Raw genomic sequence first — 25,072 nt, forward strand, 5'->3', positions numbered from 1 at the left:
GAGGCCAGGTGAGGCCTGCACATGCCCACGGTTGTGGATGCGAACCCTGGAGCTGGGTCCCCATCCAACCCGCTCCGCCCTCCTTGCCCCCAATCTGGGCCGCAGCGTCGGTGCGTGACCCTGGTTTCCAGAACCGAGGTATTCCCCGCGTGCCAGGCCTGCCTCTGCCCGCAGGAACCGCGCGTCTAGGTCTAGAGCCCGTCGTTTATGGGCAATTCTCAGGCGAGCCCAAGTGTCCAGGATTTCTCCAGACTTCTGGGTGACAGCTACCCAGGCCTTCTGCCCCTCCGTGCCCTTGTGTCTCCCCCTGGGAAGTTCGCCTGCTCCCCTACCTGGAGAGTGGAGGCTCCCCAGGCCCCTGAGGTTGGAGAGGCGGCTTGTGCAGGCCTGCCTGGAGCAAAGCCGCTGCTAAAACCTTGCCTTAGAAATTGCTTTGCTCTTGACACTTGCAGAGTTTGTCCTCATGTGATCCGGTCCTCAGTGGAGAACTTGTGTCCCATCTGGACACGCTAAGGGAAAAGGAATAGGGACCAGTTCTCTGGTGACCCTCAGAATTGGGACAGGTCCAGAGGATTTTTTGGAGTCCAGCTAGAGGGGCATAATCCTGCGTGATTTCAGATGCGTCAAGTTCTCTGGGTTCTCTGTAAGGTGGGGTGTTACTCTCCGCCTCCCTGGGAGCAAGTGGCCATGACCAATGTGCAGGGCCTTTAACAGTCAGTGTCCCTTCCCTCCGGTGCTGGCTTCATGTAATAAAGAGCGGGGTGCCCGTGGGTGGAGAACATTTTATATAGTGTGGGCTTTTGTCACGATGTAGATCATGGCATGAGAGAGCTGCAGATGGATTGGTATTTGGGAATGTGATGTTAGACTTGCCAAACCCAAACTTCTGAAATAGTAACTAATATTTTTTTCTCAAGATGGGCGATGGTCTGGGGTCTACGTGCTGTGATGTCTGAGAGATGTGACGGAAACTGCCCCAGGTTTGCAGATGCAGACTTGAAATGCGGTTGGGTCTCAGGGGAAAACAGATTAACGGAAATGCTTTCTTCCAGGGCAGCTTGTCGCGTTTCCCTCCCAGACCCAGCATGAGTGACTTTTCCTGTAAAAAGCGCGATGACTATTTGGAATGGCCCGAGTATTTCATGGCCGTGGCTTTCTTATCGGCCCAGAGAAGCAAAGATCCAAATTCCCAGGTAAGTGAGTTTTATAAGCGCCCTTTTGGGGACTCAGACCCGGAGACACCCACAGAGGAGCAGAGGATGAGACAAGAGACTCAGCAGACGCCCATCAGCTTACACAGGCAGAGTAAATTCATTCCTGCCTGCTTGTGTGTTCCTGGAGAGAGTGGATTGGCACCTGCCATCATTCACTATCCCTTTGCCTTTGTCTCCCCCCTTTGCCCCCTTTCTTTGGCTGGGGGGAGCTGCCACAGAAGGTGAGTGAGGAGACAGGGCTCTTAGCACCTCCAGAAGCTGTCGCCCCCAGTTTCATCCTCCCCAGTAAGTGCATGCCCCTCCCCCCCCACCCAGGTCGGAGCCTGCATCGTGAACGCAGAAAACAAGATTGTGGGGATCGGGTACAACGGGATGCCCAATGGGTGCAGCGACGACCTGCTGCCGTGGAGGAGGACAGCGGAGCATAAGCTGGACACCAAGTACCCTTACGGTAGGACCTCTTCCGCTGTGATCCCTGCTGCTTAGTGGCCTCGCCTGGGTGAGTGTGGAAGGAAGGGGGTCAGAAAGCATCATCTCCCCTTTTAGTTATCAGAGGCTAGAAAGAGGGAGAAAAGCCTACAGAACCAGCCCGGTTTCCTGTCCCTGTCATGTAGGTTCCAAAGAGAGCCGGTGGACGGCAGCTCTGTGGTCTGGGCCTCGGTACCTGCCGTGAGCTGCCAGGCCTGGCCCACCCACCTGCAGATAATGGGGTGTAGTTGGCATAGGCAGAGGGCGGGGCCAGCAGGGAGATGGCTGAGCAGAGTGCAGGCTGCTGCGTGGCTACTGGGGAGCCAGTCCTGGCCGGAGCTCTGCCATAATGAGAGTGGGGGGTCCATTCAGCCACAGCCTGCCTAGGGGATTGGCACCAGCTCACCCTGGGAAGCAGGAAGCACACTGCGCTGGACCTCAGGAGGGGGACGATGCAGGGTGGAGATGTTGCAGGGAGGTCCTCTCTGAGGTCCGGGAATGGATGGGCTGGGGTCCGACCCAAAGCCAGAAGTATGGAGCCGCCCACCCTGGGCTGCCATTTCTGGTTTGCAGCTCTAAGTTAGGGAGGGGGCGTCTGGTGATGTTGCCTTTCTGAGCCACTGGGAGGCTCAGTTCAGAGATGAGCCTTTTACTCCCTGGAGACTCTGCAGCAGGGCCATTGAGCAGCAAGGGTAGGTGCTAGTGGTGGCTGCTGGCGTGCCACCATTTGGGCTGTGTGTCTGTCTGAAAATGGACAGGCGGACTGCGTTTGAAGTAAAGAAGAAGGAGAAGCCATCCTGATGGGGAAGGTGGACCCTTCAGGAGACCAGGCTCAAGGCTTCATGGAGACTTTGTTCTTCCCTGTAGCTTGTTCTCTGGGTTTTTCTCAGAAAGAATGCCAAGGCTGCCTTTTGATAATTTATATATTTTTACTAATGGTCTTGGACCTTAATTATGTCCAGTCAGCCCCACACATTTCTTTGTTACACAGCTTCAGGGCAGTGCTATATTTTGAAAGGAAAAAAAGGTACCTAGAGGTGGAGAAGGAATTGAGTACCGAGGGCAGGAAGTACTACCAGGCACCCCGGGTTTTTAGGGAGTAAGGACAGTTTAGTGATGCAGGGAATGTCACAGTCAGATGGGTGAACTTGACTTCACCGCTGGCAGAGGAAGAAGAGTAGGATCCATCTGGGTTGATCCAAGCTTGGCGGCTGAGTGGAGGGCAGCGAAGGAAAAGGTGCATGTTTTGGAGACTTTTTGTCATTCTGATTTTCTCTCCATTAGCTTTCATTGGTCAGAAATCAAGGACATGATTTGCTGCTTGTAGACAACACCCAAAGGTGATCTTTCACCCGCCGGCTCAGTGTCCCCTAGGAAGGGGTGGAGGTGTTAGAGATCTCCATGGAAACAAGTCACGAGCAGGATCTCCAGTTGGGACAGTGGAGGGTCAGTCGGAGGAATTCCGAGGTGTATGGGCCTGAGGCCTTTGGGTGTTGCAAAATGATGCCAGTGGTTGGGTGAGCCAAGAGGGGCCCTCACTGGCTGCTGAGCGCCTCTCCCCAGGGACCTGGGCTGCCTTCTATCACCCTAAGCCCCAGGGAGATTTGTGACCCTGACTAGAGCCCCCCCAGGCTTTGCAGCACAATTGCAATTCCCGTCTCTTGGGGAGTCTCTGAGTAGCTTCCTTTGTTTGCTCTGACACACGGGCCTTTTGTCCATGCAGGAGGGATCCCCCTCCCAGCTCCTTTCCAGGAGGAATTTTTAAAAAGCCACACAGGCATCTGTCCAGCTCCACTGATGGTTATTTATTGAGTTGCTGCCGAGTTTCGGGGTGCTGGCTGGCTGTCTGCGTTATTTTTTACTATCCGTGTGATAACTGTAGGTCTTCAAAGCTCTCTGCCCTCCCTTATCAATTATTCATTTTACATGTAGCTGTGTTAGAATGTAGACAGTCTCCTTCCACGAGAGTAAGCTTGTAATTTGATGTACCATAAAAGTCGTAGAAGGTATTAAATGGTTTTTAAAAGGCATTTAGGATTACTACCGTCGTAATACATGTAAGATGGGCTTTACGTCTAAATAGCAATGACTGGCTGTAAACTGTACACTTAGTCTTGTCTTATCGAGGGGTTCTGGGGTTTGCTGCCTCAGACTTAGTAGGAATATTTGGTGGTAGTTGATTGAAATGCAGGTTCTTTTTTTTAACTTCTGCTTTAAGATTTAAAACATGAACTCAAAGAATAAGTGATGACAGCTGGGATCAGGTAGGGTTAACCCTTTCTTGCCTTGCTGACATGATGGCTGAGTCTCTAGATCAGGAAGGGTAGATTATATTTTAATCCCTATAAAGAGCTCTGGAGATTATCCAGAGTTCTAGGCCATGGATTCTTAATTCTTTTTTTTTAAATTTATTATTTATGCATATAAGAACCGGGGTACAGGCCAGAGGTGTGGGAGGTGAGAGGGTTCACCAGAGACAGAGTGGGGAACAGAACAGGCAGATTGACTGAAATACACTGCTGAGGGGAGCAGTGGGCGAGACAGGAGAGGTTTGCTGTGCCATGTGGATTGCTCCCTGGCCGGCCGGGGATTGAACTCGTGCTGCAGAGGCTGCGGACAGCTTCATAGCACTATGCTTAACCCCTTGGGCCAGCAGGGAGGCCCCGATTCTTAATTCTTTTGACTATCCAGGGACCTTCTATTAAACATCCAAAAACCTCTCAGGACACTTGCATAATGCTAGTTAAACTGGTATCTTTTGAGTAACAGACTTCATGATGACATGGAAGCTGCTGGGAATCAGTGATGCTGGTGAGTGACATCCACTAACGCCACGGTCGGTGCTTGCTCCAGTCCCTCTCCGCCCATGGGGTCAGGGCTCCAGCTTTAAAAGTGTGGATTAGGGCCTCCCTGGTGGCGCAGGCAGGGGTTGAGACGCAACCTATGAGGCTGTCCGCAGCCTCTGCAGCACGAGTTCGATCCCGGGCCAGGGAGAAACCCACATGGCAGGACAGACCTCTCCTGTCTCGCTTGCTGCTCCCCTCAGCAGTGTATTTTGTCAGTCTGACTGTTCTGTTCCCTGCTCTGCCTCAGGTGAATCTTCTCACCCCCTGCGTCTCTGGCCTGTACCCTAATTCTTGTATAAAAATAAATAAATCTTTAAAAAAATAAAGTGTGGATTAGACCATAACCCAGTGGACCCTTTTCATTCCAAAGTGGAGCAAACTGAGGCTGAGGTGACATACCAGCCCAGGGGTCCGGGGGGCAGAATGGGGGGAGGTCTGGGGGGAGCGGGCGGGGCCTGTGGACCAGGTTTGCTTTAACATTCTCCAGTGGGGAGCCTGGGTCTTGTAGAAGTTGGAATTTACCAGTAAATAACCAACTTAATTCTCCTTACTAATTCTGTGAGTTTGGAAGTTATTAGTCGTGATTGACACTTCGTGGAAAGGAGGGAAATACAGAATACTTGTAATCTAAGAGGAAGATGGAGCGTTTCCCGGCTGTGTCTCTGGAGAGGCCCTTTTTAAAGGGTGTTTTTGTTCTTCCAGCTTTAGGATCAAAACTTCACGAAATTATTTGATTATAATGGATTAATATGGAAAATGAAAATTCCCCCTGCCAAAGAAACTGCTTTTAATTTCAGCCTTTTCCTGAATAATCCAAAAGATAGTATGATGTCAGTCAGCATTATTATAGTGACATCTTTTCACATGAATGACAATTAGAAAACCGGGAAGCAGCCGATTTATCTAATTTACCATGTAAAAAACTTGGGAAGATTCTTATTTTTTAAGGAGGGGGGCTGCTCACCTCCGATCAAGTCGTTAGCTGACATTTTTAGTTCCTTTCTCTTTGTGAAATTCATTAGCATGAAGCCCATTTAATCAAAATACCAATTTTATAAAAAGGAGGTGAAATCTGCTCAGTAATTCAGACATCACTCTTTCTGTGGGGGTTCGGAACCAGTTTTGATGACAAGTTTTATAGACCAGAGAGTTGAACTAGAATCGACTCCTTCATTACAGTGCACGGTTCTGAGAGCGCTCTCTCTGCTCACTGGCCGCCTTGGGGTCTCCTCCTTGCTGTCCAGTTGACCTCGGGCTTTGTGCCTCGTGGCTTGGCCTCCTCTTCCATCCAGCGGATCAGGGAGCTGGGATCACTTTGCATCCAGCATCCCATGACTTCATCAGGGACAAGACCATGGCGTGACATCCCCAGGTGGGGCATCGGGTAGAAACAGTGGACCATCTTTTCCTGAGTCATTTCACGTCTCCACGGGAAGACTCTCGAATGGATGTGATGCTGAGAAGGAAAATGCTGGAATTAATGAAGGCGAGAGTTCAGCGCGGCCACTTTCCACAGCTGTGCCAGTGTGTGGCAGTGCGTCTTTGAATTTTATATTTAAATGGAATCTTTAGTTTTCCAATTTAGCATATTGTTAAGCACGCAGAGATGTCATCTCAGTGATTACTTAGCCATTTACCTTGCCCCCCCACCCCCAACACTGACATTTTCCTGACTGCCACACATGTGATATATGTCTTTGGCATCCAAAAGGTTAGTCTTGAGAAACTAATTTATCAAGAAGTTAGGAGGCTGATCCTTCTTAAGCTGTGACTTCCTTACAACTTGTGAGCGTGTCTTTGTAATTAAGATCAAATTTGTTCCTTCAGCCAGTTGCAATTGAATGCCCTCTGGTTTGTTAGGCAGGTCCATGGATTTGATGACTGGCCGTTTCTTTTTCCTGCAGAATTTTAATTTCTGCTAGAGCTTCCTTCCCTTCCTGACTCACTGGCCATATCATCCTTGTGGCCGACAATGGGCCTAATTAGGGACTTTTGTATAAAATAACCAGTGTGCGCGATGGGAAACCTTTGAGCAAGTTTACAGGAAAGAAATTAAGTAGATTATTTTTATGAATTAAGAGGACAAGCTCAAGATCCTTTGTGTTGTTTAGAGAAACAGGGAAACACACCAGCTGCCCCCTCCCCCAAATTAACCATGTTGATAGAAGCATATTTCGCTTTCAGATACAATTGTGTATGAATAATCTTCAGCAAGAATAATGTTTTTCCTCCCTTAATTTGCTTCATTTTTATCTATGTATTTTAATGCCTAGGTTCATGGTAGTTACTTTTGAAGAGCTAGAGATTATTGTTTCACTATGATTATTTACGAAGGATGCATAGCAGCAAATAGCTCTCTGTTCAGAGATCAAATGTAGGGGAAAATGCTCACCTACGGGACCCGGCCTCCCCGTGAAATCCACATGTGTGTCTCCATTTTGTAAAGTCCATTTTCCTCATGGTAATTTGTAATACAACGTAAGATAATTCAAGGTCAGTGATTCCCAAGTTGAGACCAGAAGTGCTAAAGTTTATCTTTGCACTGTCTGAAAAGAAGAAGTTTGTTGAGAACTATTCAGCCTATTTACATCATGTTACGTATGCAAGCACAGAAGTTCTGTGAATTTAAATGAATAGTCCCAGGAATAAGTATAACTTCTTCATTTCTTTAATTCTGATGAGTCCTTGAGTTTCCGGGGAGCACCTAAAAATGATAGTCCTCCTGGTCTGTGTTGATCTATGTCAGTTAAGTTGATTTTGTCGAATCTTCTCTGAAGTTGCTCTGAATTACTAAGCGTCTTTTTTATGGAGGCTTTTCGTTTTTGTTTTCATAAAGGATCTCTCTTTCATAAATTTGTTAATACTGGTCTTTAAAGTGGAACATGTGCACATCACAGACTCCAGGAATATGCAGTAAGACCTGTTTCCTGACAATGTTTGTGATTATCTACATTGCTTCTTTCTCTTGCTTCTTAGAAGTTTTGTTTTACACTTGGATGGAGATTTACATGTCATTAATACACAGATCAGCCAGGAAGCCCCCACTTGCTTAACACAACAGTGGGCAGATCCACGTGGAGGAGCCCTGCACCAGCCGTGCGGAGGCTGAGTTCAGGTGTGGTGTGTGTGAGCCAGTGGCGGGGCTGGCAAGAGATCCTTCCTTGACTTCGTTTCTCAGTATCTTTGTGTAATAAAATGACCTCCGAGGACCCCTCCAATTCTGGAATATCTAAGGAAGAGAGTAATACAGCTTTGTTCACAGCAGATTCTTGTGCTATTTCTCTGCCTGGGGAGTTTTAAGAGCTTCCTGAATCAGAGCTGCAGAGCTGTAAAAAGCTGTTGGTGGCCACGACCCAGGGAGAATATGCATTTGTGCGTGTAGATAAATTAATAGAGAATCACAGGCTTCCTCCTCTCCCTCCCTGCCAGTGATTCACATCTGCTCCAGCTGACAGCAGACTATAAACACGAGAGAGGTCCTCCCTCCAAGTGGGAATGGCATTTGAAGAGTGTAGGTTGCGGCACAAACATGGAAGGTGGAAGGCACTGGAGGGAAACAGGTTGGAGTCAGCAGTGAAGAAGCAGCCCCGTGTCTAAGTCCAGGGCATTATATGAGTAGAGGAGGCTCACTTGAACTCTGGAGACCGGAGGTGACTCAAAGGCCAAATGGGAAGGAAGGACATTAGAAGCGCTTTTGTGAAATCTGTCGCTGTGAGGACGGTTCGTGTAGCACAGATACCTGCTGGCACCGGGAAAGCCCGTGATAAATGGCGGATATTGGTGACAGCAAGGGAGTTAGGATGTGAGCACGTCGTCTTTGCAGTCTGGAGGCTGAGCACCGGCCCCTTAGTGGAGGTGTTACATGTTACCGCTGCCTCTTGTGCATGATAGATGCTGTAGCACATTCCAACTATTGAGTATGATAGCCGAGCATGAATTTTTTAATTCTGCAATTAAAAGACTTTGTTCAAGATGCCATTAATTTCGAGTTTAGGTGAAAAAGGGAAGCAGCATTCCTCATTGTCGTTTTTCCTTCTGCAAATGAGTTATAACCGCTGGCATTGGAATCGATACGAAGAAGCCGTTGGTTTTATCAGGTGGAGTTGTCTGTCCCTCGCAGGTCATCTTGCCTTACTTTTGAAGAATTGTAAGTGCTGTGCAGTGCATCACATTTTTCAGAGTGAGTTTGTGTGAAGTCATTTACTCACTGGGCTCGGACGTGCCAGGCGCTCTGCAGCGGTGGATACAGTGCACATGCTCTGCTTTTAGGGGGTTTGCAGCCAGATCATGGGGGAAGTGGATAAGCAGATCTTGTTGACCCTCCTTGCTGAGGAGGTGGCTGATAAGCTGAGAGCTAAGGATGAGCTGGGGCCCCTCAGGTCAGACTAGGCAGTTCGAAGAGCGCTGGACCCAGAGCAAGTGCTTGGGCCCGGGCACTCCGGTGGAAGGCTCTGGAAGCTTTGTGTAGGAAGTGTTTTGTGTGTGACTCAGCTGAGGAGATGAAGGCTGGAATAATAAGGAAAATAAGATGAGGCTGAAGGCCTGGAGGGCTGGGCTTTTGGCTCTGAAAGACTATATTGGTTGTGTGTGAGAAAAGGAATTCTGAGGCATGACGGGAAATGAGGCTTCCAGCCCTGAGGTGGCTATAGGAGGGTGGGCAGGAGCACTGCAGATGGAGAGGAATGGCAGGGTCTGGCCTACGGCTTGGAGGCAGTGTCAGGAGGGCTGGATGATATGCGGGGGTTGTGGCGGGAGGTTGGCTCTCCCTAAACCTAGGCTGGAGCACTGCATTTTGGGGGCTGAGCAAGGAAAATCTGGACTCCTGAACTTTGAGATGCCTGGGACATCTCTCAGTGGGGTACCCGAGTGGGGGGAGCATTCTAGGTTGGAAGTGTTAGTATCAACATGTTTGGTATTTGGGTGCCAGCAGCACCATGGAAATGGCGGGGTGACCCCAAGAGAGGCTGCAAAGGCAGGAGCTTGGTCTGATCCCCAGGCTCTGCAACATGGAGAGGTGGTCGGAGGAGGAAGGAGCTGCAAAGGATTATGTCATCACAGAAGACGTGGAGCCAGGCTATAAGGAGGGGCCCATCCACTGTGTTTAAGGCTGCCGAGAGGTCTAGGGGGATTGAAAGGGGACCCTGCACCGTGGAGGTCGCTAGTGACCTTGCAAAGAACGGCTCTGGTGGATGGAGTGGGTGGAGAGGGTGCGTCGGAAGGCAGATTGGGGCCAGTTGAAGGAAGAGCAGGTGGGAAAGTGGGGGCATCTGAGGCTGTAAAGAGACCTGACCGGTAGGGCAGAGGCTGGACTGGGAATGGTAGCACGAGAACTCCCGTAGTGAAGAGACTGATGAATCAGGAAAAGGAAAAAGATGTAGGGTCTGTGAGGCGGTGCGAGGGGCTTGGCCTCCCCAGTGCAATGCTCAGCAGTAGGAAGAGGGGCGCTGAGTAGGGCGAAGGGGGTGGGTGACGGCTGATAAGAAGCAGGTCCTGGAGCTGCAGGTGGAAGCTTAGAGTAAAAGAGTCAGGACGGAAGGTCTGCGGGCAAAGATGAAAGCGGAGGCGGGCGTGAGGAGAGAATCGTTGGTCATTACAAAGAGGCGCACCAGCCCTTCCGGGTGACCCGGTCGGGCCTTGGAAGGGATGGGCTCCCCCGGAGATGACTCCACGGAAGAGTGAGGCCACCCCCACCACGAAGAGAAAGGAAAGAAGACTCTTGCCCCCAAGGGGCAGCTTCTGGTCGGTCAGCTGCCTGCTGCATGGTGCACACGCCTCTTCCCCCCTCCTTTTTTTCTTAATAAGCCTGCTGCGTGCTGCTGAGCGAGGCGCTCTGCGGAAATCGTTCCTCAGGAGGACCCAGGAACGCCACGCACTGAACCCCATCGGGAGACTGTCCGTCACCAGCTTCTCAGGGTGGGCTGAGGCAGGGCTGTCGGCTGAAAGAGGAGGCCCTAGGGAGCAGGACGAGAGTCACTGTGGCGCAGGCTGGCGCAGACAGGGCCCTCGGACCACGCACGTCCGGGGAGGGAAGGTAGGAGGGCAGCATCAGGAGCGGGGGGCTCATCTCAGGCTGAGGGTGAGGTCCATTAAGCCCCATTTTCCACTTGCTGAAACAGATCAGTGCTTCGCCTGCGGTGGGCTTGCTAGAGCTGGAATTAATTGGAACCACAGAGCCTGACTCCTGTTCCAGCGCTCTTTGCCATCCCAGCTCGCCTTTAAGGGCAGTTAGCCCTCGAGGGCCTTGGAGGCTCACATACGTGTGTGTGCGCGCGTGTGTGTGTGTGTGCGCGTGTGTGTGTACACTCCAGAGCTGCCCAGCAGCCCCGAGCGTTCTGTTTCCACTCGTGTTTCTGATTTTCGTGCATTTTAGACTCAAACACATTTCATATGAGCAGTGGGCTGAGATGCAGTTTTTCCTCCTCCTCCTCCTGACCTGATTGTGTGCCCTTAGCACATGGGGAAGCGATGTAATTAGAGTTCTGGGGCTTTATTATCAATAATGGAAACACCACAGTCAGAAATCTCTTTAGCCCTAAGCACTACCATTGGGGTTAAGTGGCTCCCCTGGGGGCTGTGAGCTGCTGCCAGCAGCCTTAGCAAGAGGCAGTGAGGAAGGGGCCAGGCTGGGACCAGAGGAGGGAGAGCAGGCAGCGCCCAGTCCCGGCCCAGGCAGCCGTGGCAGGAGCGGGGAGAGGAGCCACACTGACCGGGCCGCAGGTGCTGTGCACAGGCTGTCTTCCGGGGCATGGGCGGGCTGGTGAGGGCAGGAGCTGGTGGGGTGGCAGTGTTGGTGCAGGTGGCTGAGGGGACCTAGTAAGGAGGGGCAGGCAGGCCAGGGGGTAGCTCTAGCCATTGATCATGCGACACCCCACAGGCGTGTTCTGGGGTAGAAATGGAAGCTCCTGCTGCAGGCAGGTGGGCCTGGGGTAGCAGCACATGGGACCTCCTAGGAGTTTGCGTTTCATCCCAGCCTGGAGAAATGGAGCCTTTTAAGTGGGGGGCTCTGCCCTTTTACCCCAGATCTGGCCAGATCTGCTGTCATTTTCTTCTTGCAGAGGCCCCCTCTCTGGGCGCAGGGTGGTACAGTCTGCAGGCCTTTCCCAGGCCTGTCTGCTTCTCTTCTCACGCAGACTCCCCTGCAAGAACTTCTCTGCACTGGGTCTGTGCCCCTCAGTGCCAGAGGGGTGTGGGGCCAGCACCTTCACCTGCTGAGTGGAGCTGGCCAGGACGCCTGGCCCTGTCACCCCTGGTCAGGAGCACCCAGCGCCCCCAGGCCATCCTCATGGGAGGCCCGGGCAGCTCAGCTCGACTCTTGGTCACAAGCGCTGCTTTTGGGTGATTCTTGCTAGTTCACAAGGCTTCCCGCTTGTGCTCTTCATTGTAACCCCAAGGAGACAGGAAGGAGGATGTCGTCATTACCGGTTTTAGTTGAGTGCCCCTCAACTTAGTGTTTCCACCCCCTTTGTCCTGCAAACCCTTTGGCTTCCACACGCGCTTTCCTGTGGAAATGCCGTCACCCGCAGGTGCGCGCCCTGCTAGCTTCAGAGGGTGCGTTTGACCCCTCATTTCTGGTGTCCACTTCTGGGGTTCACCCTCATTTCCGGTCTCCATGTCTGGGTTTCCCAGCCCTTGGACACCTGCAGACCCCTCTGCTGCCTGCAGCCCTTGCTTCGGTCTGTGCTTGTGTCTGTTTGGCTGTCCCTGCCCGGCAGCCGTGAGCTCTCCGGACAGACCCGCCTGGCCCCTGAGGCCTCTGCCCTCGCCTGCAGCCAGCACTCCGCGCTGAGGGTCCTGGGAGACCCTTCTCTCCCTGCCGCAGGCCAGAATTGCTGCTGACGGGAGGGCGCTTGTGTCTGAGCGACTGAGGACCCATCACCAGCACACCGCACGGAAGCTTAGCAAGCTCAGGTTTATTGCAAGAGGCTCCTGACAGCAGGAGGGCTCCGAGGCTGGCGCCCGTTTCTGTTGGGGGCAGGTTGCTTTTGTAATCCCTCGCGGGGACTTTCCTGCTCTGGTGCTTTTCCTCTGCCCGCCTTGGCCCCAATGCTCACTTTGCCACCCAGAGCTGTGAAGCCACCACAAGCTACTGGGAGCCTCAATATGCCGGTGGTGCCCCCAGCCTCTGCCGGCCAGCTCAGTGGCCAGCAGCCCATCAGCTTTCTGCTCCCACAAGCACCAGCCTCAGCCTGTGGTCTTGCAGCCAGCCCTTGCCAGCCAGCTTGCAGCCAGCTCCCCAGCCAGCAAGCTCTTGACTCCCTCAGAATGCAAGGGTGTCCCTCTGCCCGGGTTGGGGTTGGCCTGGGATTGGGGCCAAGCTCTGAGAAGCCATAAAGCTGATGTAGGCTTGGGAGGGCCCCAGGGCTGAGGAATGAGGAGCGGAGGTGAGCACCCCAGGGATGTGGCTGACAGGGCTGTTTGCTTAGGATTGCCTGAGAGAAGTGATGGAGTTGGTGGTTTTTAAGTTGGTTCTTCCTCTCCCGACTCCTTCACCTTTTCTTCAACTCGCTGGAAACCCTGCTGGCTTTATAGATAGGGAATTTCTCCCAGGGGAGATAAGGTAGAGCCACATTGTTTGGGGCCACTTTCTGGAAATGTGTGCCTTGGGTCTGGGGGTAGCCCTAAGAACGAACGTTTTACAGACTTTGATGGGGAGGGGGGCAGGTGCTGGGTGTGGTGGCAGGTTTTGTGGGGGAGTTAAATTTAGAGGCTACCCTGTTGTTAAATTACAGACTTGTAGGATAGGTACCTTGGAGGCTGGCAGTGACATATGAGGCCTGTCAGGATAACTTTCAATAATTGAGAAATTAGTCGCTGAAACTCCATTTTCGCTCCAGAAGCAGAGAAACAGTTCCCTCCGTGGATATGTAAGAGGAGCAAGCCTGTGCCCCACCTTCCGTGGAGGTGTCCATCAGGCATCTCGGGGTACAGGGAGTGGAGTGTCTGCTGGGAGCATTGGGGTGGGCGGGCAGATTTAATCTGTAGGATTATATGTAGACCAAGCTTCGAGGTAAAAATGTTCAAAAAGTTCTGACAAGAAGCTTGGTCATCAGAACAGAAGAGGAACATCTCATAAAAATTAACATTGAGTTTTAAAACATGCACAGGACAACCTTAAACTTGGTTACCCATTTCATGTCCGTCATACATTGCTGGAGAAAAGCCCAGTAGAAAGACTGGATGGAGAAGCTTCTCACCTTTTTGTTCCAGAAGGTCATGAGCAGAGGCTCCAGTCTCCTGAGTCCCGGCCTGTCCTCTCAGTGAGCTGAGCTGTCCCTGCTCTAAATGTGGGTGGCCCCACAAACTTCACATCACATAGGCCAGGGCCAGAGGCGTACAGGTGTGTGCTCCGACCTGGCCCTAACGGAGTTGCCACCCCAAGTGCCCCCCGTTTCAGATCAGACTTGATAGAATACCCTGCAGGTCTGACAAGTCATTTTCTTCAAGTAAAATTCTCCAGCACTGCAAATGAGGCATTTAAAAACAGATGGGAGAGTTTCTTTAACTGGAAGAGAAACTTCCTGACTGCAAAGTCCATCAGGCCCCAGTATTTGCCGTCGCGTCCTGCCAGAGCTTGAAGGTGTACTCGGACGAGAGGAGCGCTTTGTTGCTGAGTCGTGGGTAGCGATGAGCATCTGTTTAACATCATTGAGAGGTTCTTCTTTTAAACCTGTTTGGTAACCCTAATGCTACTACAGGCAAAAATAGATATTGTATTAGTCTTCTAGCAAATGAGATGAAAGTCAGACGTATAAAATGTGGAATCTCTTAAATCTAACCAAGGATGGAGCACATCCTGTTCATTTGTCAAACTTCTAGGGCCCGCCTATATGAGACAGTAAGGATTAATCAAGCCTTGGTAAGAGAGAATTTGAAAAATACAGTTTTCTAATTATATAGTCTCTTCTCAGTGGTCCAAGGTTAATGCAGTTCTGAATTCTGACAGTTGGTAATAGAGGGGGGAAAGATAGACCAGAGTCTATGAATTGTCTTATAATTACCTGAAACAGAGATTCTCCTGGCAATCAGGAACTTTATAAGCATTAATCTGATATCTTGAGCATTTGATTCCTTCCCTCTTAAACAATGTCGAGCAAAATGGAAGGGTTTTGTTTCATTCTTGGTGCTTATCAGTTATCCTTGTAGTAGTTGGAGACTTTTGTTGTCGGTGGTTATTGCTTAGACATAGATGAGTATTTCTAGGTCAATCGTTAGATCTGTCTTCTTTTTATTTATTTATTCAGTATAATTTAGCTGTCTTAGGAAGACGTCCCGGCTACTGTTTGTCTCTGGGATACTTGCTTCTTCTTCCTACAGTGAATATTAAAACTGTGCCCTCTCAAGGTCGTTGCCATAGCCTCTCCTCCTTATTGGGTTTTGCACTCATGGATGTTTGTAGCAGTCCTGCTGTTTTTTCTATGCAACACCAAAAAATGCTGGCACTAGAAAAAGACAGTTATTCTTTAGTTTATTGTCAGATATCCATGGAGTGTTGATTACAGTGAGACGTGTTACAGCCCCCCTCAAAGAAAAGGCTTGAGAAGATGAGAAATTGGGGTCAGAAATATAGATTTCAGGGTTTTAAAATCTATGACTAGATGAATGCTTAAAGCTAATGACCACAGGAGAAACACATCAAAAGAGCAAGATTGAACTTTGGGGGAATGCCCAAGAAGAGTGAGAAAGAAACGTTTGGGTGAGGCTGAGGGCTTTCCGAGTGGAGAGTAGCCCTCAGCCAAGCACCAGAAGCGCAGGCACACCCAGAGACTGCAGCCCGAGGGGGTGCCTGGGGTTGCGTGGAGTGAGCTCTCCATGGAGCCGACTCCTGCCACCTCACCAGAGCAGATGGTGCCATCTCTTCCTGTCATGTCAGGAGCTTGAAATTGACCCGTGGGAGTATTTACACCACAGAAATCAGCAGATGCTGTGAACCAAGGCCTGCCTCTTATTTTTTAAGTATTTGGTGGTAAACCTCTGCTGGCGTGTTACAGAGGCCACCAGGCGTGCACAGATGTGTTTCTCAGACTTTTCCCACGTGACCCTGGAAACGTAGTTCCCCGCCTGGAACACAGACACACCTGAAACAATTTAAGGAACTTCTTAAGCTGTGTGGAAGGCGTTCTGATGCCTTCCCTTCTCTTTTCATCCATTTTATAAAAAGGGGAGGAAATGTCACTTAGAGCGCAGCAAGCCCGTCCCACGACCTAGAGCGTTTTAGAGAACAGGAGGCTCTGTGTGCATCACAAAGTCGAGATGGTTATTTAAAAAATAGCCGGTATGGGAAGGATAATTTCACTTGAAAGGAAGAAGAAAAGAGACATAAAATGCTGCAAAGATGGCCTCCTCAGCGTGGAACTAGGTATTCATGCAGTGAAGCAGAAGGAAAATGGAGCAGAGAAACCAGCGCCCTCGGAGGCGGCCAGCGTGAGAACTGGCCGAGAGACACGGCCTTGCCTTTGGTGACGGGAGAGAAGACAGGTTTTGTCAATAAGCGTCTTCGAGAACATCATCTGTTCTAGAGGATACAGGAAACTGGACACACTAGGAAAGAGCTAAAAATAAGAAAGACTCATTTTTAAGATTGCTTTTTTATATTTTCTGTGTATCTTTGTGTTTCACATGCGCTTATATTTTCTGTACCTAATTTTTTTTTTTTTTTATTTTGTGTACAAAGAGCCGGCGTGGTTCCTGCTGTAACGTAGAAGCCCTGAAGGGCCAATTCAGGGAAGTTCCCTTAGCCCCCCTTAAGGAAGCCTGCATCCTTCGAGAACTGACGGCAACATGGCAGCGCACGGAGGCCGTATTTCCTGAGCAGACGAGGCAAGAGCGAGAGCCCTGGCTGAATTTCCTCAGTGGGCTCCAGCAGAGCGGCTGCTGACCCATCTGGCTTTCACAGAGGCAGTGAAGCAAAAGCTGTTTTTCTTTCTTAGTTGGGAATGTTCTTTCTCAGGGCCAGTGGTATTCCTTATGCTTGTGAAAGTCACACAGCAAGAAGTGCCAAGCGGGCCTTGACCCAGAGCTGACTCTTGCTGCCAACCCCCTTTTACATACTTGCCTGCTGGTGGGGGAGAACCCCAGGGACAGGGGGTGCGCCGTGGACGATCGGGGTGCCGGCGCCCAGCAGCGTGGGCCTCACAGGCTCGTGGACTGGTGGCCTGAGGCGGGTTTGGCAGTGCCCGTTTGACCCCGCTCCGCTAACGAGTCCAGGAGAGGGGGGGCCCCCCGGTTCCACTCTCTCTGCCAATGTTAACCCAACCAAATGGACGGCCATGAAGTGTCTATGCCCAGTTTCCTCTCCGAGGACAGTCTGTGGGTTTGAGGCCTGCCGTGGACTGCAGGAGCGTTGTGGAAGAGAATACGCAAGGGTCAGAGCTTCAGAAGTAGCCAGTGCCAGGGGAGAAAGGTGAGGGCAGGCTTCAGAACATGGTTCCAGCGTGGAGAGGGGCCAGGCTGAGGGCCCTGGGGCCTGGGAGGCGCATGTCCCAGGCCCAGCCCCCCTGACCACCCACGCCCACCCCCTCCCCCCAGGCTTCTTACCTAGAAGGGGCCTGGCAGCCAGAGTCAGCGAGTTTGAGGCCCAGCTTGGCACTGTGGCTGTGTGACTTTCAACAAAGTGTAAGTGCTCATTCAGTTTGCAGGAATAACACTGACTCTGAGAAAATGCATTTCCAACTAAAGAAAAAAAAGAAAAACAGCTTTTGCCTCGTTGCCTCTGAGGAAGCCAGATCACCAGATGGGTCACCAGCAGCTCTGCGCAGCCCTCTGAGGAAATTCAGCCGGGGCCCTGGCTCTTGCCTGGGGTGGGGTTTCCCCAACCCTTTAGGTGCAGCTTGGGGAAGCCCATGTGGATTACAGGGGGAGCGGGGCCTCCGGGGAAGGCTGGAGCAGGCATGTGTCACACGTGTCTGACATGGGACATACACGTCTGAAGTTACCCCTTGTGCCAGGATAAGCGAGAGAAACCACGGTGGCCAGGTCCCTGGAGTCTTGTGCCTGTCTGGTGTTGAATATGGAGGCTTGAGGATCGAGGCCTGTTGCCTTGTGTGCCCGACACTCCACCGCTGACACTCCAGAAGAGCCTACTCTTTTTCTAACATAAGGGACTGCATACTTTTCCTCTTGTGAATTTGCAGTTCAGAGAAAGGAAGTCTGTATAATCTGTATTGTTTCTTTTTTTACATTTATTTATTTATGCATGCATGCAAGAACTGGGGTGTAGGCCAGAACTGCAGGGATGAGAGAATTCACCAGAGACAGTGGGGAGCAGAACAGGCAGATCCACTGAAACACACTGCTGAGGGGAGCAGAGGGGAGACAGGAGAGGTCTGCTGCACCATGTGGGTCAGCTCCTGGCCGGGCATCGAACTCACAGCAGTCATAGCGTGATAGCCCTGAGACTTAAAGCCTGCACCACCAGGGAGGCCTCTGTGTATTATTTCTATAAACCACCCCTTCATACTGGCAGGTGTGTCAGGTGCTACCCAAGAGTCTGTTTCATATGGTAATTCTCATGAATGGCTTCAGGCCTATAATGTTCAAGTTTGCCCCAAACTGCCTGGGATGAATTAGAGGAAGCTCATTGCTGTGAATGGGACAATGTTTAGAAATTCAAAAGAGGACAATTTAATGGTGTTTCCTAACAGTCAGAAACAGGGGTTCTGAATATTAATACCAACACCATCAAAAAATATTCATTAGATGGGAAGGCGTATTTTCGAAAGTTGAATTTAAGAGGACTTTCTGTATTTCCCACCGTCACCATCAATAATTGGAATCTGTATCACCTCCTTTATTCAGCCAATAAATATTTAACACCCATTATGTTCATGGCATCCCATTAGACTCTGGGGGAGTTACAAAGAACGTAGAAGACTAGTCTGGGCCCTCTGGGGGAAATAAAAGAAACAATTACATCTAATTGTTTTCAACACTGAGCAGCGTTAATCCCAGCTTGGGAACATCTTGGTCACCCGGGAAGGGAATGGGGCCGAGGCCCTCCTGGCCACCAAGCAAGTCCCTTCTCTTTTCTTTGCCCTCCCACCTCGGGGTCTGGTAGACAAGCATATCTCAGGCCCTCGGGGATTATTCTCCAGTGGACTTTGATCTCATTAAGCTCAGCTCTTTTTTCTTTAGCTGTTCTTCAGCGCCAGAGCCTGTTCATTTCCAACCCACAACTAAGACCTCCTAAAAAGCCAGATCCTTACATCGCAACCCTTTCCCGGGGGCCCCACAGGCCTGCTTTGTGCCTGCAACATTGCAGAGCTGCTCCAGGCACCCCAGGCAGAGACAATCGCTAGTCCACCCCCAAACGGGCAGAAGGGTGGCCAGTGGCTTTTTCCTACCTGAGCCAGAGGAGGGTCTCAGTGAATGTTGGACTTCAGTGTGTGGCCCACTGCCCGCTCAAGGCCTCAACCTTCCTGAAGGGAGGTGCTTAGTGTACAAAGCTGGTGGGCTGGAGAGATGGGGAAACTCCTGAAGGGCAATATATTTATAATTCTAGGAGTTTTGCTTGATTTGAACCATGGCCTAAGTCACTCATTAATTCATTCAACAAATGTATTTTAGCACAGGTGTGCACTGAGCGTTTTAAGTCCCCAGGGGATGCCAGACGCTGCTGTAGGCAGTGTTTCCTGAACACTTCTGCCACATAGACTCACCTGAGGAATCTCTGAGAGTCCAGAGCCCGGGCCACCCCAGCCCATCAAGTCTCCAGGTGTGGGACACAGACCTGGGTGTTTTGGAAGCTCCCTGGGGGATTTCAGTGGACAGACAAGTTTGCCAAGCCCTGGCATGAGAGGCGTATAATACAACTTTAGAGGACACACGCAGAAAAGTAGGTAACACCGTAAGATGGTAGTGCAGCACCCCCACAATGCAGGTGGGGATTCAAAACTAAATTGGAGAGTGAGGCTCCTGGCCTCAGAGAAGAGGTGCTCCCGTGGGTTGGGTGGTGGGACACCCCCCGATTGTTTAGGGAAGATGGAAGAGGAAGATGCCCCCTTTAACCTTGAATTCAGGCAAGTCTGGGGATGACCTGAGATCCCTGTTTGGGGGTCGTTGGTGGAATGGGCCAGCGCCCTGCAGCCTGACTTTTCCTTACCTCCCAGTGGGTTCATGTTTTTCTTCTAAAAGACAAACGTACCTGCTGGTGTTTTTCTTGTGTGACTGTGGGCCGGGAAGGAGGAGGTGAAGCAGATCCCTGGGAATGGAGACGCTCAGCTTCCCTCCTTGCTGTTCTTGCTCTTTACATTGCTCCCTGGCCTCTAAACGGCTGCAGCGAATGTCCCTGAGTGTGCATATCCACACTCCAATGAGCCATTTTATGGGGGCCATTCCAGACCCCAGGGTCCTGTGGCGCGGTGAGCCGTGGCTCCAAGGGGGTGAGTGGTGCTTAGGCCCCTCCTGGCTGCTCCAGGTGCTCGCAGACTAGGGCGGCCACACTGATCACTTTGGCAGCCAGTTGTCAACCTGTCAGGCCACATGGTCCTCATTTGGTATTCTCCCCTACTTTCCATTTCTAATCAGCTTTGAAAAAAATTGATAGGTTGTTTTGGGGTGCAGTCTTGAGGGGGTGGCATGCACCGGCACGGTTAGCAAACTTATTGAGCTGCTATCTAAGCTCCTCTTTTTTCTGTCTCCACCCTGCAGTGTGCCACGCCGAGCTGAACGCCATCATGAACAAGAACTCGGCTGACGTGAAAGGCTGTACTATGTATGTCGCCTTGTTCCCGTGTAATGAATGTGCTAAGCTCATCATCCAGGCAGGTAGGAACCAGGCTGCGTCCATTTGTCACATTTGCATTGCTGCCTGCTCGTCAGTAGCGCCTTGCCGATGTGTTTGATCTTAAATTGCTATTGTTTAGATCTAAATTAATTGCACTATCAACTTTGCAAGGTATTTCCCGTGTTTTGTTTTTGAACGGTGCCAGGTAGCCTAGGACTAATTGCATCCTCTGTGATTCTTAGCATGTTTTTAATTTACTTTGCAACTTCTTAAACTACAAGCTGCCAAAAAACAACACAGGCATTGCATATAATTACTGTCAATTTACGATTCCCTGACACAGTGTGCATAGATTAGGGGGGAGGGAGAGAAATGAACTTCTGTCAGAAACAAGGTCAGCTGGGAGTCTATCTATGAAATTTTAATTCGTGTCTAATATATGGTAGATAGCTGAGGGCCGAAACATCTTTGCGTCTTTAAGTTTCTCTCACTTTATGGTTGCCATAAATCTGCACCATTGTATTCTGAATATCTCACCTTTTTCAAACTGTCATATCTCAGATTCGGCTACACTTTATCTCCATAATGCTCTCGGCTTGAGATTTAAAGACTTATCATGTTCCGCCAGATCTGTGGTTTACTGGGCTGTTTATCACGGGCCGGTGGTGTCTGAGCAGCTTCTCGTGGTGTGGCTGCAGGCTCCTTTGCCAGCGGTCAGCACTGGCAGGCCCAGAATGTGCTTTGGGGGGCTAGCTTTCTGTGAGCCCTTCAAAGGGGACCTGGGCAAGCAGGGAGCTGTATCAGGCACCCCCAAATTCCTGGCTCTCAGGTTAGCACTGCTGCCTGGTGAGACCGGAAGAGAAACCACACCTGCTCTCCCTGGAGCAGGCTGGAGTTGGTCTGCAAGGCCGTTCTTGGGAGCATGGAGCACTTATTGCTGATCTTGCCAGTACTTTTCATCCCCCACCCCACCCCCCAATATCGTCCTCTTGAGTGAAGAGTAGTTGCCTGTGAATAAAGAATATTTGATTGCCCGCAGTAAAGAAAATTTGTTAATCGGATCAAGGCATGACTACTTGACATGTTTTCACTTTGCATTTGTTAAAAAAAAAATCCATAAAGACCGGAGGGCGGATTAAATATAATCCGTCCTCTGCTGCATCAGAAAGCAGCAGATGTATATTGCAGCAACTGGACATTGTGTGCAAGATAATTAATGACAGACACCACCAGGCTCTGCTGCTCCCGCGTGTCCTGTCGAGTGTCCGTGTGTACCCACCCTAACAAGGCTTCCGTGGTTGCATTTTAGGTATAAAAGAAGTTATTTTCATGTCTGATAAATACCATGATAGCGACGAGACAACAGCTGCGAGGCTCTTGTTTGATATGGCTGGGGTCACCTTCAGGTAAGTCGGAGGAAGTTGGGGGCACCGTGATATGAAGGTAGGAGGAGGAAATATTTGACCTTGTCTGGCATTTGATTTTTGCTGTGGTCCTTGGCTTCCATGCCTGGAAGTGTCTTTTTAAGTGCGATGGGCTAAGATGCCGGAGATTATTTTAGGGGTGGAGGGAAGTCTCTGTCGACAATCTGGGTAATGATTGTTCTGATCTCAATCAGTAGCTTTCCAGGGGCTTGGACTCATGATTCTAGAAGCAAGAAGTTTTTGAATCCACCAGTTTTATAATACTAACGGTGAGCCTTTGTAAATTTTGCAAAGGTAACAAGTCTGGCATAGAAAATTTAGGATGAAAGTATCCTGCCAGGATACTTTGAAACACCAGGAATTCTTACAACCACCTTTTACATTTGAGATTTGAAGTCATTTAGATTTGTATGATTAGATTTGCTTGGCAAAAATTGGGAGGCATGTTTTACTTGCAAGTAAGTATTCAACTGCCTTGATTCCTGGTGGAAACTTCTTTTGAGACTTTGAAAGCTTTCAAAGCAGTTTTTTTATTTGCATTGTAAAATATTAAATTTTGATTTCTTTTCTTCAGAACAGTGTCTCTACAGGGTGTGAAGTCAGAGGTGGGGTTCTTATCATAGGTAACACACCTCACCCCTTGTCATCATCACGGATACAGGTTATATGTCTCACACGAGGCTTTACATGTAAATTGTTTTTGATTTTTAAGACAAAGTTTAGTTCCCAACTATTTTCTCTGTAGCTGTTTTAACAGGTATATCAGTAAGCAAAAAATTGTGAATTTATTTTACCTTTGTATTTTCAGAACATCATTTTCAAAATGACTCCTTACTAATGCTAGTCGATTTTTGCTATGTCTCAGAGGCAAAAGAAAACCTTTTGCTTTGCTGTAGAGTGATTTCCACTTGGCAGCAGAAATTTCCTAGAAAATAAGGTATATCTAGTAGGAAAACTAGTGATCGGATGTCGTGTTATGCAGCTAACTTGTCAGAAATCCTTTGACTCCCCAATAATTCATGAACTCAGCTCGTTGAAGACCATACAAACCAAGCTACCCCCCACCCATGCACCTATTTTGTCTCAGCCTTCTCTGCCCCTCACTTCTCTCGGTGTGATGCTCTGTAATTGGCTTCTACAGAGATAAAATATCAAGTGAATCCTGGGAAATTTTTTCCTCCCACAGAAAATGTAGGTTAAGCCAAAGTAAACAAATTGCTTCAACTACTCACTGGATAATATCTTTATCTATTTTGTTTTCTTACATTTAGGAAATTCACACCAAAGTGCAGCAAGATTGTCGTCGACTTTGATTCCATTAATAGCAGACCGAATCAGAAGCTTCAGTGACTTACATCTCATTACATCTCCATAAGATTGGGATGATCTCTCTTCTAAGAAGCTACTTGTGCCTTTCATCTTGAAGTTACACATAACTTTTTAATAGCCGTACAGCCAAAGGAGACATCTAAAGAGCAGAAAGCCTCAAATCTTCCTGTCTCTCCTGTCACATGGAATCTGCATCTGTTTAAGCTATTGATTTAGGGTTTAAAGTAAAGGCGCCTATACACGGCCAGTCACTCAGGGCTGGCATGCGGGGCCCCGTCTGGTGTCCCTGGTCTTGCCAAGGTGCTGGCGGCTCTGCAGAAAAGGGCACCCGGTCTCTGTCCTCGGCTGCGCTTCCGTGGCCACCCTGCCCTGCTCGCATGCTGGAGGGACAAATAAATAATGCCTGTGTTCCTGGCGGGAGGAGCAGGCACGCGAGTTGGAGCATCTGGTCCAAATGATGCATGTCACGCAGCACCCTTGGGAAAAACCAGCACTGGCGTGACTACAGGATTTTAAAGTATTTGCTTTAAAGAGTTGATGGAAACCCCTACCCAGCCACCCACCCAGAAAAGTAGGGTGGCACAGCTGTTCTGACAGGTGTTGAGCTTAACGCAGCCGGGGTGCTTTCTCTGCTCCTGCTGTGCAGTCTGTGGGCAGGGCCCCTCAGGAATGCGGCCCCCTGTTATTACTGCTTATTTTGGTCTGTGGGTGCCACAGAGCTCTGAGTTTATCTGCACAGTGAGTGGTTCCTGGGGAGATGTCTGTTCCACCTTGTCGCCACCAGGACCCATGTCCTGCGGTGGTGGCAGTGGGGGGGGTCCCGTGGTGGGGAGGGTGAGGCAGGCACCCCCTTCTTTTGCTGTGTGGAGATGCTAAATTCGTTCCGGTCCTGTAAGTGAAATACGAGAAAATGAACCACCGCAGAGGTAGTTTATTCCAGATCCATGGCTGGCGGGACCCCCTGTTCTCCCGGCTGAGGCCTTGATCGACCCCGTCTCACCGTCCTGACCGTTGGCCTGGGTTCCTCTGGCTGTGCCTGCTGGCTAGAATCACATCTTTTCATGAAACAGTAATACTCAGTGCCTTTGTTATTAAATGTTACTAAAAATGTTATTAAAATCTTCATCAAACATTATCAAGTATTTGTTATAATCTGCTGTGTGCTCCGTTTCCATAACAGCTGCATTAGCCGGGAAATAGCATGTAACTCGTCACTTTGGTGCCCAGGAGCAGCTGAGGGTGCTGGTGCTGCCTGCTGGCCCCAGGCGGTGGGCAAGGCCTGCCTCCCAAGCCGACTCAGAAGTCTAGCAAGATCCTCTTCCTGCCCTCTCTCCTCTCCTGTGGTACTTTTTCTTTTTTAAGATTTATTTACTTATGCATACAAGAGCTGGGGTGCAGGCCAGAGGTGTGGGGGGTGAGGGGATTCACCAGAGACAGAGTGGGGAGCAGAACAGGCAGACAGACCAAGAACACTGCTGAAGGGAGCAGTGAGTGAGACAGGAGAGGTTTGCTGTGCCATGTGGGTAGCTCCCTGGCCAGCCGGGCATTGAACTCGTGTTGTAGAGGCTGCAGATTGCTTCATAGTGTTGAGATTCAACCCCTTGCGCCACTAGGGAGGCCCCTCCTGTGTCACTTTCTTAGCTCTGTCTGGGCTTCCTCAACTACAGTGCATCTAATTTATTCGGTTTCAGTACTCAGATCTTGTGCCACTTTGTTACTGAGTCTTAGTGAAATGAGAGTAGTTTGATTCCCTTTTCTTGGTGGGAACAACCTTGCCAAGAAGGAACTGGCCAGCCTGGCTTGGGTGCCGCGTGTGGTGAGGCCCCTGATTTCGGGGCTCTAAGGGCTCAGTGAAGAGCCAGCGCCCCGTACTTGACTTCCCGGGGGCTGAGTGTAAGTAATTATGTCTCCGTTTGTGAGGTCACCACAGGAGGAGCAGAGTCAGCCAGTCCAGAGAATTCTGCAGATGTCAGTCTTCAGTTAGTAGAGGTTTGCTTTGAACTGTTGCCTTTGGGAAGAACATTCCAGAAGGAGCCTTTTGCCTTGAAGGCATTGCTAGATAATTGTGGC

At 50.1% G+C, this 25,072-nt stretch overlaps 1 protein-coding gene across 1 annotated transcript; it reads left to right on the forward strand.

Annotated features, from left to right (window-relative positions):
• Positions 1 to 1,085: 1,085 nt before the first annotated feature.
• Positions 1,086 to 23,023, forward strand: DCTD (dCMP deaminase; the record flags this gene model as incomplete). Its single annotated transcript, XM_084231852.1, has 5 exons — positions 1,086 to 1,193; positions 1,530 to 1,665; positions 20,174 to 20,290; positions 21,559 to 21,655; positions 22,945 to 23,023. The coding sequence occupies 5 exons, from the start codon at positions 1,086 to 1,088 to the stop codon at positions 23,021 to 23,023; spliced, it is 537 nt and encodes a 178-aa protein (XP_084087978.1).
• Positions 23,024 to 25,072: the final 2,049 nt, after the last annotated feature.

Source organism: Talpa europaea, assembly GCF_964194135.1.
Source record: "Talpa europaea genome assembly, chromosome: 4".
Taxonomy (NCBI): Eukaryota; Metazoa; Chordata; class Mammalia; order Eulipotyphla; family Talpidae; genus Talpa; species Talpa europaea.